General features: G+C 42.4%; 1 protein-coding gene across 2 annotated transcripts in view; it reads right to left on the bottom strand.

Annotated features, from left to right (window-relative positions):
* ROCK1 (Rho associated coiled-coil containing protein kinase 1) overlaps positions 1-15,281 on the bottom strand; it is a 131,047-nt gene that overhangs the window by 34,605 nt on the left and 81,161 nt on the right. For both annotated transcript variants that reach the window (XM_060243924.1, XM_060243925.1), the window contains exons 17-22: positions 9,137-9,243; positions 7,414-7,564; positions 5,308-5,468; positions 4,417-4,601; positions 3,190-3,259; positions 564-658 (exon numbers count right to left, since the gene is read on the bottom strand). In XM_060243924.1, the coding sequence (XP_060099907.1) occupies positions 564-658; positions 3,190-3,259; positions 4,417-4,601; positions 5,308-5,468; positions 7,414-7,564; positions 9,137-9,243 (769 nt within the window). The remainder of the gene's footprint in view (positions 1-563; positions 659-3,189; positions 3,260-4,416; positions 4,602-5,307; positions 5,469-7,413; positions 7,565-9,136; positions 9,244-15,281) is intronic.

Below are 15,281 nucleotides of genomic sequence, written 5' to 3'. Positions count from 1 at the left end.
TCTGAGACTCTGAGATTCAGAGTTAAGGGCGGGGTATAAATCCAATATCATTATCATCTTCAATAATTATGGATAGCTGTTCTAAGGACTAAAGAAGACAGCACTATCTTTTACAGCTTTGTGGGGAAATTTTGTGTATTCCTGTTAAAAATACTGTTGAGTCCATTTTATCTACTACCTATTATTATAATCTATATATTGTGCATATCATTAAAATTTTGATTTCTCACACCTAATACTGTTCTGTCTTACAGACTTGTTTTAGACCATCAGTCTGATTCTTCCAGCCAGGAATTCATGTTATTAAAGCTTGTCCTTGCTGATTTTTTTTAAGGATTTCCCATCTCTAATAGGCAGCCAAAACATATTTTATTTATAATTTAAAGGCCTTAATATTGTTTTCCTTCTAAAAATACAAGTTTCAAACCCATTGTTCTGCAATTTGTCCCATTACTTTCAAAGAAATAGAGAGAAACTAAAGCTAGTGCCCAACTCCAAGTTAAATCAACCAGGCCTTAACATTTCCTAGCTTTGGCAGGATCACTTTCATAAAATTTACTTACTTTTCATTTTGTAATTCCTGTATTTTTTTCTGAGTTTCTTTATTCCTTTCCTCAATTTCTTCTTTAAGTTCTTTAACCTGAGTTTTGTAAAGTGTCTGCAAATAAAACAGAGGAGGGGTGGGGAAGCTATCACACTGAACTTAAATGAACATTTTGTGTTGGCCACTCAGATTTTAGTCCCTTTGATCAAGGTGATGCTGGAGGTTGTGGGACAGGGAAACTGGGCAAGACTAAACAAAAAGATGGCAGTATCCAGACTATTATTTGTTAGTGGACATAAGCTGACAAATATACTTTTTAAAAAGCATAGAATATTAAATTTATATATATATATATTTTAAAGCCCAAAGACTACTATTTGCGTTATTGTTGCCTGGTGCGGGGGAGTGAGAAGGAAAAGATAGGTAGTTATAACAGCAATTACATGGATAATCATACCATTCAATTTTCTGCTGAATATGGCCAGTATGCAGCATTGTCTATCTGGCCATCCAGGTAATAACTGGCAGCAGAGGGTGCAGCATTCAGATTGGAATGAGAATTGTGTTTCTGTGGTCCACTGCCGGAAAATAAAAAGGCCTGATCCAGGACAAAACTAACTTAACCTGCCTTCATCTGGCTCAGAATCCCAAATATTATGGCAGATGAAATGACAACTGCAACAACAGCAACCAAGCACAAAGAGAAGGCAAGGAGGCAGTCTGCAATAATGATATTGAGGTAAGTGGGTAGCCTCTGTCCCCTAAAATAGCCAACATAATGCAGAGGCATTGACCATCATACAGTATCTAGAGATGCAGGAGCCTCCAGATGCAACTGAACTCTTCAGCTGCACCTGGACAACTTTGTAAAGAGGTAGGAATCAGGTCTTCTCATAGACAAGAGAGGTGCTATATTCAGAAACAAGATATTGAGATTAACACAGGAACATGCTTGGCAACACTGTTTGGCAACAGATGGTGCCTGAGAGAAATAGGAGCAACCTCTTCCTGCTCCTTACCACTGTTTTTAGTACTTGCTAGGATAAAAAAAAGAATCTGCACTTTTGGTTGGGTAGTTGCTTCATTTATCACCCATCAGCAGCTCTGTGCCTTTGCTGCAGGCTTCTGCCTTGCGAGAGACCCATTGCTAGGCTAGATGTTATTGCTTGCCATTAATTAAACCACAAAAGAGTGATCTGTGGTGCTATGAGTTATGCAGGGAAATCCCTATTCAAGAAGTGCCAGGCTATGATTCAATAAACATGTTGCTAGAGACCTGACACTGATATTTGGAAAGAGCTCATTGCTAGGGAAAGATTCGGCAATCATACCATTCAATTTATGGATCTAACTGAAAGGCCCATTTCTTAAGAGAAGAGCCATTTTAGCAGCTCAGTGGATAGAAACTATTATGACCACTTTAAATGCATCTGTCACTTTAAATGGATCTGGAAAGAGAATGGGTACATTTTTTGCACACGGAAAATCCTAGATGGATTTCTTTTAATCCTCATTCAAAACTGGCCCCTTCACTTTCCAATGAAGGAATGTGGTTGGAGGAGATCCGTGAAGGTTTCAATTTGGTACTATCAGTATTCCCAGTTCTCTCAATTAAATGCCTCTCTCCCAAAAATGACTAATTAATTCTCTAAGAAACACAGCAGATAGGCTTTGTCCAAATGAGTCCTTTGAATTTAAGCAGCCTAATTTGACACATAAGCAAAGGAAACAGAGCCCAGAAGCACAACCAGGGTTTGAGCCATGGAACTAATGAGGCAAACACAAGGGAAGTCCTGCTGCTGACTTGGTCCGGAAGGTGGATAAGCTGCCTTCTCTGAAGAAGCATCTGAGGAAGGGCATCATGACCAAGCAACAGAAAAAAGGAGTATGACACAAAATATAAATGAACAAATTCAATTATATGCACAAAACATAATGCCAGTAATTTAATACATGAATAAATCCAAAACAAGGAATAATTGTGCACATACAATAAAATAACACACACTGTCAAATACAATAAAATAGAATGGCAAACTCATCTTGGCACAAAGCCTTTATCAGTGGATTATGCCCATAATTAGCACAATAATATCCAGTTCACACCACAAAAGACATGACAAACCACAAGAATCAGCAAGATAACCAAATTTATTGCTTTAGGTGAATACTCATAAAAAATCTGTCTTGAAATATTTCAATATCTAGGTTTCTCTGGTCCAAATAACGTAAGTACACATGTGTGTTTGCAAATATCAAATTTCCAGATAGTGTTATGTTTTGTGCACATAACTGAATTTGTTCATTTATATATTGACTCATCCTACTTTTTCCGGCTACTATCCTAGGTCCTTCGTCCCTTAAATTACCTAGACAGGCTGGATTCTGCTGGGAATTGTGGCTGTAATATCACAACTCCAAATACAATAGAAGTTGTAGTTAATCAAGTGGTGGCTTAGATATATGCAGTTTAGGGTGTATGCCACATCCTCCTTCCTCTCCTCCTCTTTCTCCCTCCTGAGGACAGCATAAAGAACTACTTACTGAAATGTCACAAATAAATCAATACTCTTAAGGTTTATTCAATATTTGCATGATAATACCATAATTTTAAAAATGGCTTGTGTTATACGCAAACAGCTTACAGAAAAATACTGCTCAGCTTCTAGTTGATCTTGTAGTTCACGCATCTGACCTTCATTCCCTCTATACTGCCTTTGAGAGAAAGAAATAAAATGAGTAAGACTTTTTATTTTAAATTAAATTAAATTCCAACACACACAATTCCCTTCTTCACAGTAAACCTCTTAATATCAAAGATAGGAGGCTGCAACACAGAAAGGGCTCAGCCTCTCTGCCCTTTTTGTTGGCCCTCTAGTGTGATTGGTTGGCCAAGGTAGGAAAACAGGGTACTGGAGTAAATGGAGACCTGAACTGAAAGCGCATGGAAATTCTTGTGGCCTTATGTTTGCCCCATTTCTCTCTCTTTCCACCTTTCTGCCCCTGCACTCTTCCCCTATCTCTGATAGCCAGTTTTCAAATGCCCTAAAATCAGTTTAAATAAGATTTTAATAGAGAGCTGACACATTCAACTGCGAATAATCAAGTTGAACAGGCATTTGAGCACAAGGTGTAAACACTTATACATACACTTACACATACTTTGTTGATTGCACTCTATTTAAAAATACCTCCTGGCAACAATAAACATAGCAGATAACCCCAGAGGAAGGAATAGCTATTAAATACCTGTTATAATTAAATAGCTATTTAACTCTGCCTCTACATTCATCTTTTTCCTTTGTAAAATCACAACCCTCAAAGGGCTTTCACCCCAGACCAAGACAAATTTATGAGTATCCAAATTTTCCTCAGAAGTTAAAAACAGTCTAGAGGTCCTGATTTTTGGCAGGCAAAGGGCAGAAGAGAATGAATTAGATAGTCCCTCCTCTTTGCCTGTTTAAATTAGAGCTCCTGTGGCTGCTCACAGCACAATGCATAGCTCTGCTCTGAAGTCCTAATTTAACATGCTTTCTATGAAAATTGAAGGCTGATGGAAGTCTCAAATTGGAAACTATTTTATTCTCACATAAAAACAACTTGAAAGCAAGAAGTGGTTCTTGCCTCTGGCAAGAAATCTTTCGGAGGAAAACTACTTTTTCTACACTTAAAAGAGGTGCCAGATTTTCCTAAACCAGCCCTTTACTAAATCAGAGTACATAAGAATGAGGCTTCAAAGTGATAAAACACATTATTATGGAACAGAAATATTTATATACTGATATAAAGATGGGGGGGGGGAACCTACCAACTAGTCTTTGCAGCTGGCGTGTTAAGTGACACAATTGGTTTTAAATTGCTTCATTACTTACTTAGCCAGCTGAGCCAACTCAAATTCGGCTAATCTCTTTGCTTCTAACAATGTGTTGATCTCCTGTTTTAGCTGCTTCTCAGAACCTTTCAAGCTGTCTGCTTCTATGGCATGCATCTTCAGTTCATTCTGTGTCATCACTCTCTTATTTATTTCATTTTCAAGCTGAAGTGAAAGACTTTTAACCTAAAAGTATTTTAGGATAAACAGGCTTTTAGACTTCAAAATAGCAATAATAATTAATATACAATACCACCATTTCCATATTAGGCTATGCAACAGCATACTTTCAACAAAACAGTGGCCAGGATCCACGAAGTTATTTATGTTTAGGTAAAATGTTGACTTTGAGTAGTGAGAAATGTCTATTCCTGCCCTTACCTTTTGAATGTCTTTCCCATTTCAAAAGCCATTTACCAGCTAGTACAGGTCTTCCTTTGTGTTTGTTCTTTAAAAAACCCATACCTCCCAACCCCTTCTCGGCATGCAGAGCTAGTTGTGTTGTTTCATTGTTTTTTAAGTGGAATAGAATACACATCAATATGTAGACATCTCTTACCAAGCAACCTATTTCCCCCAGTTCTCATGTTTGACTCTTCCCTCAACCCCAATGCAGCAAAAAGGGCCCTGGAGGTTTGATGACAGGACTGTTTGGTTTTCAGTTTCAATAACTTTGCATTAGGCACACAGAGTATAGCAATTAAAAATCAAACTGCAGAAATCAGGGAAACCATCAGAAAGTATTTAAGTTGCCACATTAATTTTATTTCCCCTCTCCATCCACAAAATAGAGACCATGATTTGGTTAAATTCAAAAGGTGGAGTTTTCTTTCAGCTTTAAAGAAATCTTCTCTTTAACATTTAATTTGGAAAAGAAAGTAAACAAGGTTACCTCATCTTCTAACCTCTCTTTTTGCTCACAAAGGTGTTCCAACTTCTGATGAGATTGTTTCAGATCAAAGTCAAGCATGGAACACTGTTTTTCAATTTGAACAATTCGATTTTCTGCTCTCTCTCTTGCTGCTCTTTCTTCTTTTACCTTTTTTTCTATTTCTAAATAAGAATCAAAGTCAGCATATCTTTTTAAAATTGCAATTTCAGTACATTATTCTTTGCATATTATTTGGCACAGAGCATACAAGTTCTTAGTACTACTTGTAGAGATGTTCTATATTATTTAAAGGCTTTTGACCGTGTAGTTAAAAATCGAATACTGACTATTGTACAGCCACAGAATGAACAAAAATGTACCAAGAATACACACAGATTATATCTCGTGCAGTACGGACCCAAAACAAAATCCATACTGAGGTAATAAACATATGATTGCTAGAACAAAGCCTGGCAAAAAGTCCTCCACCATCAGAGAGCTAATTTGGTGTAGTGGTTAAGTGTGCAGACTCTTATCTGGGAGAACCAGGTTTGATTCCACACTCATTCTGGGCAAAAGGCAGAATCTCCAATCTATTGAACTGGCAGAAGACAGTGTCCTCCAACTAGATAGCTCTCATGCCAAAGCACTGATTCTACAAAGGATACTTGATATTGAGATGCAGGAAGGTAACACCAAAGAACCTCATTTTTTAATTCCAGAGAACCGCAAGTACTTAGCTACACTGGCTGCATACCTCTCATTATTGGTGGTACCCAAACATAGAAGAGCCTATACACTGGCAAGATGGCAGGCTCTTCCTTCTGCAGTCGTTGATGGAAAATATAAAAAGATTTCCTTGGATCAAGGACTATGTATCTGTGGATCTAATGAGATTGAATCAGTTGAGCATACCCTATTGCACTGTAATATGTATGTGGATATCTGTGTGAACTTCACTGTCCTTCTGTTTCAATCTTACCCCGGACGTTCTCATAAGCAAGTCTTCTGAAAGGGACAAACTTTCAAACAACTATTAATTGTGCAAAATTCTTTGCAGTTGCTTATAGAATACGCCAGAGATCCACAGCAACAAGTTGATTTGTTTTATTACAGGGTAAATTGAATTTTTATCTAGTTTTATATTATTTCTCTCGATTGATACCTTTTTGTTTTATTCTGATCTATGATCGTAATAAATATATTGAATGATTGATTCCCCACTCCTCCACTTGCACCTGCTGGAATGGTCTTGGGTCACCCATAGCTCTGGCAGAGGTTGTCCTTGAAAGGGCAGCTGCTTTGAGAGTCCTCTCAGCCCCACCCATTTTACAGGGTGTCTGTTGTGGGGGAGGAAGATAAAAGGAGATTGTGAGCCACTCTGAGACTCAGAGTGGAGGGCGGGATATAATTGGGGGGGGGGGCACAGGCATAGAAGAGAAACTATTTTTACTTTACAAAAGTCTTATCCAATAAAACTAGGTGTGTTAAGTTTTCATTGTATTTTTTCATCTTTCTTTTTAAAAGGTGTCTCTTAAATAAAAGAGGAAAGTTAACAATGCCTTGCGCAAGCTTTCTGAATTAGGAAGAAGTAGTTTTACAGCTCAGTACTGTTACTACTTCCATAGGCTCTAGTTCTGTTTTGCATTTAAAAAAGGGCTAACAAATGGTTCATTGCAGATTTATACCTCACCCTTCTCTCTGAAACATAGCCTCAGAGTGGCTTAAAATCTCCTTTATCTCCTTCCCCCAAACCAGACACCTGTGAGGTGGGTGGGGCTGAGAGAGCTCTCACAGCAGCTGCCTTTCAAGGACAATTCCTATGAGAACTATGGTTAACCCAAGGCCATTCCAGCAGCTCCAAGTGGAGGAGTGGGGAATCAAACCCGGTTCTCCCAGGTAAGAATGAGCACACTTAACCACTACACCAAACTTGCTATATTCCAAGAGATGATATATTCCAAGGCAAAAGGAAACAATTCCTGCCTTCTGTATAGTGACATTTAGCAACATTTAACTAGCATTCCTTCTTTATGTAACTGACATGAGATCTATTATTATGGAAATTGTACAACACAAACACACAAACAGTATTTTATCCCTGTACTCAAAGATTCAAGTACCTACCACACATTGCAACTGACTTGGCCTCTTCTATTGACTGATGTTTGTCAGTCAACCGAGCTTTATCTATGTTATGCTCATTTATTTCTTGATCTAAACGCTGTTGTAATGTTTTGAGTTTGTAGTTTAGATCTATTTCTAAATTATTCTTTTCCTGTAAGGTAAATTGACAAACGAAAGTTAAATTAAAACAATCACATATTAAATCTTACAAACGTTTGAATTCCATGGTATTTCAAAAGTTTTTGTCTTATTCTACTCCACCACCACCCCATGCTCCTTACTGCAATGTATTGGTTTACCATTTTAATCATTTATTATGCTTGTGTAAAATAATTTTAGTAAAGTCAAACATATACTTAATCACACCCATTATACATAATCTATAAATGTTCACAAAGAATGCAAAATACGTTAAACTCTTCAGAGCCTTCACCTGCCCTAATGTCCTATTATCTCCCTCTAGCTGGTATCTAATTCTACCATTTTCCACCATTCAAAATCTCTAGCTTTATTATCCTCCCACCTATTCTTCCTTCTACTCTCTTGAAAATCCCTCCCATAATACTAATAACATTCTTTATTCATTAAATCTCTTCCCAAAATACAAAATTTACACTGAAGAGTTAATCTTAGTCCCTGGGTCCTCATACCTAAAACAAAACCTACATTCTTTTATTATTTGAACATATGAAGCTGCCTTATACTGAATCAGAACCTTGGTCCATCAAAGTCAGTATTGTCTACTCTGACTGGCAGTGGCTCTACAGGGTCTCAAGGTGAGGTTTTTCATGCCTCCTTTCCTGGACCCTTTTTAGTTGGAGATGCCAGGGACCTTTTGCTTGCCAAGCAGATGCTCTACCACTGAGCCACCATCGCTGAAATGTCCACTCTTCTGCCTAATGAAAACCTTCCTTTTATTGGCTCCATGCATTGTGAAGATTTAAATCTAAGATTCTTAAGGTATCAATCCAAGACTCAACAAATTGCAGGGATGAGGTTGCTATGCTTCCTAGAAATTTCACTGCTGTGCCAAGCAGTTTCAGCAATGCAAAGGTTAGATCCACCCAGTTTTTCCATTGGTGAAAAGGGAAGAAGCCCCCATGACAACCACCACTTTGATCACCAAATATGCTTTGTCTGGGATCACAGGTCTTGCCTTGGTCCACCAAGGTCAGTACTGTATCCAGGGTGGCAGAGGTTCTCCAGGATCTCAAGCAGAGGTCTTTCACATCACCACATACCCTGGCTGGAGATGCCAAGGATTCAACCAGGGACCTTCAGCATTCAAAGAAGACATTCTTTCACTGAACCATAGTTCTTCCCCTTGTTGTAACCTTCCTTTTTTATAATACAATGTAAGACATCGACTGCAATGTTTAAACATTCAATTAAGAAATGCTTTCACTATTGTAACATTTATTTATTATTTTATTTATTTATATTAGGATTTATACCCCGCCCTTCTCACCTGAGTGTCTCAGGGCGGCTTACAACATACTAACATGCTAACAGCTTGACATACAACAGCATAAAGAGCAGAAACAAGTGATTTCTACAGTCAGCTATGATTTAACCCTATAAATTTTATCTTAGTTTATTAATCACTTCTGTATTCTAACTTGCGTCTACAATTCTTAAAATATGGGAACATTCTTATTGAGATACAAATCCATAATATTCTTGAAGCAAAAATTAGATCTAACGAAGAGATTAATTACCTTACCTTTTCAGAATTATTAAGCATGTCCTGTGCTTGTTTTCTTTCATCTTTCACTTTTTCAAGATTGTTTTTTACACCTTTGATTTCTTCTTGTAAAGATGTTATCCGAGCTTAATATTTGAAAATATATATGTTACAGTTATTTGCCTGCCTAAAAACTTCCAAGCACACACCTGAGGACATTTGCTACTGAAAGCAGAAGTAACAGGCTTGAATCTTATCTAGCAAGAGAGAGCTGGCCATGTAAGTCCCTTCCACTACAGCTGCCTGTTTCTCTCTCCTCAAATTGTGTATTCAGGGATCAAAGGACTCAAGGCATGCCATTTTCCCACTTGAGGGAGGCATTCTCCCAGGGACCTTCCTATATTCCCTTGTGTTTAGGGCAATGGGAGAACAGTAAGGGAACAGAATACAGCACACAACATATCAATGTCAACCAATGTCCTGGAAAAACAGGTTGCTTACCTGTAACTGATGATCTTCGAGTGGTCATCTGTGCAGTCACACACATGGGTCTTGCCGCAGGCAACGGATCCATACCTCAGAGTCTCCAATAGCTCGCCTAGAGCGTTTTTTGGCGTGCTTTCCGCTCGCCCTGGAGAGCAGGCATTGACTGCGCATGCCTGGAGCGAGCGTGAGGCGCCATTCCCACTCAGTTTCTTCCAGCCGCTACTGACAGTCTACGAAGGTAAAAACCAAGGCAGAAAAAGCCAGCACAGGGGAAGGCTGGGTGTGTGTGTGTGACTTTACAGATGACCACTCGAAGATTATCAGTTACAGGTAAGCAACCTGTTTATCTTCATCATGGTCCCTGTGCAGTCCCACAAATGGGTGACTAGCAAGCTGAAAGTCAAAAGGAAGGTGGGTGCTGGCATGTACGTATGCGCTCACCTGGGGTGATTTCAGTGGAAGATGGACCTAAGGACCGCTTGGCCGAAGGAGGCGCCCCGTCTGACACGAACATCCAAGGCACAGTGCGAGACGAACATGGATAGTGAGGACCATGATGCAGCAGCACAGACGTCCTCTAAGGAGACGCCCTCCAGGAAGGCCAAGGAAGTCGAGACTGCTCTAGTTGAGTGAGCCTTAAGGCCTTCAGGTAAAGGTCGCTTAGCAACTTTGTAACACAACCGGATTGCAATGGATACCCACTTAGAGAGTCTCTGGGTAGAAATTTTGCATCCTCTTTGAGGACTGCCATAGGCCACAAATAAATTAGGGTCCTTACAGAACGGTTGTGTACGAGAGAGGTAAAAAGACAAAGCTCTTCTGACGTCGAGAGAGTGTAGAGCTCTTTGTCCAGAGTCCTTATGATAAGGAAAAAACATGGGCAATGAAGTAGAAGTTGAAAGATGAAATTTCGATACAACTTTGGGTAAGAAAGAAGGATCCGCTCTCAGAACCACTTTGTTCCTATGAAAAACTGTATAAGGTGGGTCAGAACGGAAGGCACACAAGTCACTGGCCCGCTTGCCAGAAGTGAGAGCAACCAACAGGGCAGTCTTCCAAGAGAGAAGATTAAGGTCCATAGTGGCCAAGGGTTCAAAAGGGGGTTTCATAAGTTGTGAAAGAACTAACGACAAACTCCAAACTGGCACAATCGGTTTGATAGGAGGGTGAAGGTGCAACATGCCCTTGAGGAATGATTTGAACAGTTTATGGAAGAAAACAGTCTGACCGTCAATAGGCTCGTGGAAAGCAGAAATGGCTGAAAGGTGAAACTTTAAAGAAGAATAGCTGAGCCCCAACACCTGTAGAGACAGCAGGTATTCCAGGATCGAAGGGAGAGGTACAGACTCTGGATCAAGTTGTTGAGAGGATGCAAAGGAGCAGAAGCACTTCCACTTGCACTGGTATGAGCACCTGGTAGAAGGATAACTTCCGCTACTCTCGGTGGTAAAGATGTGGCTGAATTCTCCAAACCGTAAGTCCTAGAATTTGGGAGTTGTGGTGCCATACCTGGCCGTGATCTTGGGTGAAGAAATTGTCTGCTAGGGGAAGGCGGCGATAAGTGTGATGGGACATTTGAAGGAGTCTCGTAAACCATGGTTGCCGTGGCCACCATGGTGCTATCAGTATGCAGTCTGTACTGTCCTGAGCAATTTTGAGTAGAGATTGGGTAATTAGAGGGGTTGGTGGAAAAAGATAATGAAGAGGACCCCTCCAGCTGTGGAGGAAAGCATCGTTGCCTCTCCTGGTATAAAAGAGAGGGCATTTCGAGTTGTCTTTCGTAGCAAAAACATCTGCTTTTGGAGTCCCGAAGCATGCAAAGATGCGATGCAAGTAGCATGGATTGAAGGACCATTCGTGGTCGTCTATGCAAATCCTGCTGAGGGAATCAGCCAAGACATTATCCCTGGAAGGTGAATGGCAGTCAGGTAGATGCTGTTTTTGATGGACCATTTCCAAAGAAGTATGGCTATGCAGCACAGACGGATAGATCTAGTACCGCCCTGCTTGTTCACATAGAAAACTGTGGCCATATTGTCGGTTGTGATCTGGACATGTCGGTTGATTACAGACGGAAGAACGATTGAAGAGCCCTGTGAATGGCTATGAGTTCTAGGCAGTTTATGTGTATAGCCCTCTCGGGCGCAGTCCACAAACCCCTGACAGTCTTGTCCTCTAAGTGGGCTCCCCATCCCCACTTGGAGGCATCTGTAGTCACAATGACAGACGGAGGAGGAAAAACAATGGGCATTCCACAAAGTAAATTGTCTGGTACTGTCCACCAAACAAGGGAGAGCTGAACCCTCTGAGGTACAGTGAGAACAGTATTCTGTGGTTGTACGTGTGGATGGTAGGCACGAACAAACCAAAGCTAGAGATGTCGCATGCGCAGTCTTGCGAATCGAAGAGGTTGTTGCGGCCATGAGGCCCAGAAGACGTAGGATGGTGATTGCAGGTTGCGTTGGGGTACGTAGGACCTCCTGGGCCAGGGACAGGATGGTGTGGGCACGATCCCTGGGAAGAAAAACTAGATGAGGAGATGTGCAGAGACGAGCACCTATGAACTGTAGGTCCTAAGTTGGGGTGAGGTGAGATTTGGTAGCATTCACACACAGGTCCAGGGAAGCGAGAAGAGAGAGTGTTGTTTTGAGATTCTTCACCAGTTGATGTGCTGTGGAAGCGATGAGCAACCAGTCGTCTATGTACGGGAACACTGGAATGTTGCGAAGACGCAGAGCAGCTGCGACTACTGCCATGCACTTCGTAAACACTCTGGGGGTGGTGGACAGCCCAAAAGGGAGGGATCGATACTGGTAGTGATGTTCTCCCATAGCAAAGCGAAGATATTTGCGGTGCTGAGGTCTGATGGTCACATGGAAATAAGTGTCCCGAAGATCCAGGGATGCCATCCAGGAATCCTGCGGAATTAGGGGAAGGATGGATTGGACGGAGGTCATTCTGAATTTCTTGTAGACTATCCGCTTGTTTAGTCTCCTGAGATCCAGAATGGGTCGCTTGCCCCTGTCCCTCTTGGGCACCAGGAAATATCATGAGTAGAAACCTGTCCCCCGATGGTGAGGAGGAACAGGTTCTATGGCATTTTTTTGGAGCAAGTCCAGAATCTCTTGTTTGAAGAAGATATTGGATTTATATCCCGCCCTCTACTCCGAAGAGTCTCAGAGCGACTCACAATCTCCTTTACCTTCCTTCCCCACAACAGACACCCTGTGAGGTGGGTGGGGCTGGAGAGGGCTCTCACAGCAGCTGCCCTTTCAAGGACAACCTCTGCCAGAGCTATGGCTGATCCAAGGCCATGCCAGCAAGTGCAAGTGGAGGAGTGGGTAATCAAACCTGGTTCTCCCAGATAAAAGTCTGCACACTTAACTACTATTCCAAACTGGTTTGAGATGAGGGAAGGGTGGAGTAACAGTGAAGTAGTGGTGGTGAGGTGGGAAAACGAACTTGATTGCGTAACCTAGGCGGATTATGGTGAGTCCGTGGTGATTGAGCTCCAGGTTGGATAGAACAGGAGAAGACATGTTTGATAGCATGAATTCAGCTGTTGAGTGAAATGCAGAGGAGAGTCAAAGAGACTGCTTGGCTGGCTGAGAAAACTTCTTTGTCTGCTGAGAGCGTGGCCTCTGTTGGAAGGTTTGCTTTTGTTGGGGGGGGGGGGGTTCCTCTTCCAGTAATCGGATTGCTTAGGAGAGCGTTGACGCCTCTGAAAAGATGGTCTCCAAGGCTTAGGTCGATTGAACTGCTGGGAGGCTGGCTGAGAGACTCCAAGGCGCTTTGCCCTCTTGCGGCTGTCATCTACCGAAGTGAGGACTTCATCAGTGGATGCATGAAAGAGGCCAAGACCATCAAAAGGTAGGTCTTCGATTTTTTGTTTAATATCGGGTTGCAGGTTGGTTGACCTCAGCCAGGCGTGTCGATGCAATGCCACCGATGAAGCGAACACTCTAGATGAGCAGGAAATGGCATGTCTGATGGTGTTAATCTACTGTTTCGAAACTCATGATAGCTCAGAGACTAAATTAGATGCAGCTCTCTGAGAAGTCTCAGGCAGAGAAGGAATGAGAGGAGTAAACTGGTTGGCGAGATTAAATGTACATGCCGCAAAATAAGCCAAGTAATTATTAAACTTGGAATTAGTAGAGGCAAGGTTATAAATCTTGCGAGCTAAGGTGTCCAACTTCCGGCCCTCACGATCAGGAGGAGTAGGGTGCCTGGATGGTTTAGCTTTAGTCGCTGAGTGCACGATTATGGAGTTTGGAGCAGGATGGGAGGCTAAATATTTAGAATCAGGAGCATGTACTCTGTACAGGGAGTCAAAGCGCTTCGAAGTAGGTGGAATCGAAGCAGGTTTGTCTCAGGCCTCACGCAGACTTTCCAAGTGCACTGGCAAGATAGGTAGGAGTGACCCCGCTGGGAAATCCACCTGAACCAGATCGTGGACTATGTCAGAAACCTTGGGTGAGTCAGAAGGAAGAGTAACATTCAAGGCTTCAGCCATGGTAGCAATCAGGTTAAAGTAGGCCTTCAAACCGTCCAATGGAGAAAGACTGGCTGGCTGTGTGGAATCCGAGGCAGGAGAAACAGGAGGATCTTCGGAGTCAGAAGAGCCTGAGCTGTCCCCGTCGGATTGGGATTCCTTGGTTGCAGGAGAGATCAGAGGCTTGGTAGGTGCAGATGTGGATGCATGTTCCTCGGAAGATTTACACTTTTCTTGTAAGGCAGTCGAAGCCATGGCCGATGTAGAAGTCGTGGCCGGAGCAGCAGATATGGTGGCGGAAGCAGTGCGGGGTAAAAAAGGTTCTTGGTACCGAGGAGGTTCACGGACTCGAAGGGCTTCACAGTCTCGAGAGAGATACTCCGGGTCTCAGGTTCAAGAAGGCTCACGGTACCGAGGAGATTCGAAGTCACGGATTCGAGGTGTTGATACATCACGACTGTGGGATGCGACCTCTCACGGTGCCGAGAGCGAAGGAAACCCTCATCCGAGGGAGAACGGGAGTAGCAATGGTACACCCGGCGATGTCTGGGAGATGGTGATCTGGAGAGTGAGGAATATTCATATTGACCCCTCTGGTAATAGTCCTGGTATTCACGGTAGACCGGAGAGCGTGAACGGAAATCATGAAGTCGAACCGGTGAGCGGGATCGGACATACTGGGTGGAAACCTGTGTTGACAACTCTCTGTAGAGAGGAGAAACTCCAATGTCTCGAAAGGATCCAGCCTGTAGCAAGGACCGGGGATGCTCCTGAGAGAAAGTCGGATCCGAACGGGGGTCGGGTTCGAGGATGTCGAACGGCGCCACACTATGGACCAAGGGCGAGTGAGATCGAACCAGTATAATCTCGACTGCAGCTGGGGAGTGAGGAGTGAGATGAGGCATATCGAAGATGACATCGGAGGGCGCCGAAAGCTCTGGTGGAACAAGAGGTTGGATCGGAGCCGAGTGTGTGGAAACCGACACCATCGATGTCGCTATAGCAGTTGAAGTGGTGGCCCTCGGGGAAGTTGTCGGAGTTGACCTTGTAGGATCGCGAGATTTCTTCGGGGCTGAGGCAGATGAATCGGTATGGCGAGGCTTCTTCGAAGCCTTGTGGCCAGTGTCGGAGTGTATGGATGGTCACGTTGGACTTATGCTTCTTGTGAAGTTGAGGAGCAGCCGACGCAGCCAAATCTCCCGC

Source organism: Heteronotia binoei, chromosome 7 (genome assembly GCF_032191835.1).
Source record: "Heteronotia binoei isolate CCM8104 ecotype False Entrance Well chromosome 7, APGP_CSIRO_Hbin_v1, whole genome shotgun sequence".
NCBI lineage: Eukaryota > Metazoa > Chordata > Lepidosauria > Squamata > Gekkonidae > Heteronotia > Heteronotia binoei.
Note: the sequence above shows the minus strand (reverse complement) of the source record. Positions and strands in the feature narration are given on the sequence as shown.